Genomic DNA, 520 nt, shown 5'->3' with positions numbered 1-520 from the left:
AAGAGAATCCATCATTTATTAGATGTTAGGATGCATAAAAAGCCGAATAAACATATCAAAAAAAAAAATCCGTGACTTTCTTGATTAGCAAATTTCTGGGCCAACGGATCAGCCGATTTCTGAAGACTTCTTGAAGTCTCTGAAGAACAAGGAAATACTTTACCTCGTCGAGACCCAAGTGAATGTACCCGTCTACGAACGTGTGTTTCAGGTCCACCAGGAAAGCTTTGACGAATTCATAAACCTGGAAAATAAATAAGGTCAATATAAAAAAAATAATTTGAATTAAAATTGTTAGTATCTCAAAATTTCTTTTCTGTTGTCAAATGATTCAGAAGTGAATACAGCAATTGAGGTTCCCACTGTAGAACTGCACAAACAATATGGAGAGGATCCATCACTAAATTGAGAAATTTATTTCATTTTACAATCGAACGATATCGTACAATTGAAGTTTAAACCCAATGTGATATTTACTACCTACCACTATTAATCAGTGACTAAACCAAATCTTCAAAAT

At 33.5% G+C, this 520-nt stretch overlaps 1 protein-coding gene across 1 annotated transcript in view; it reads right to left on the bottom strand.

Annotated features, from left to right (window-relative positions):
• Positions 1 to 520, bottom strand: part of LOC119592053 (beta-hexosaminidase subunit beta-like) — a gene marked incomplete in the record, with an annotated part of 40765 nt that overhangs the window by 3517 nt on the left and 36728 nt on the right. Inside the window, 1 exon segment of the mRNA XM_037940852.1 lies at positions 164 to 244. Coding sequence (XP_037796780.1) covers positions 164 to 244 — 81 coding nt within the window.

Source organism: Penaeus monodon, chromosome 29, assembly GCF_015228065.2.
Source record: "Penaeus monodon isolate SGIC_2016 chromosome 29, NSTDA_Pmon_1, whole genome shotgun sequence".
Classification (NCBI taxonomy): Eukaryota; Metazoa; Arthropoda; class Malacostraca; order Decapoda; family Penaeidae; genus Penaeus; species Penaeus monodon.
This window is presented reverse-complemented; position numbering and strand designations above follow the sequence as displayed.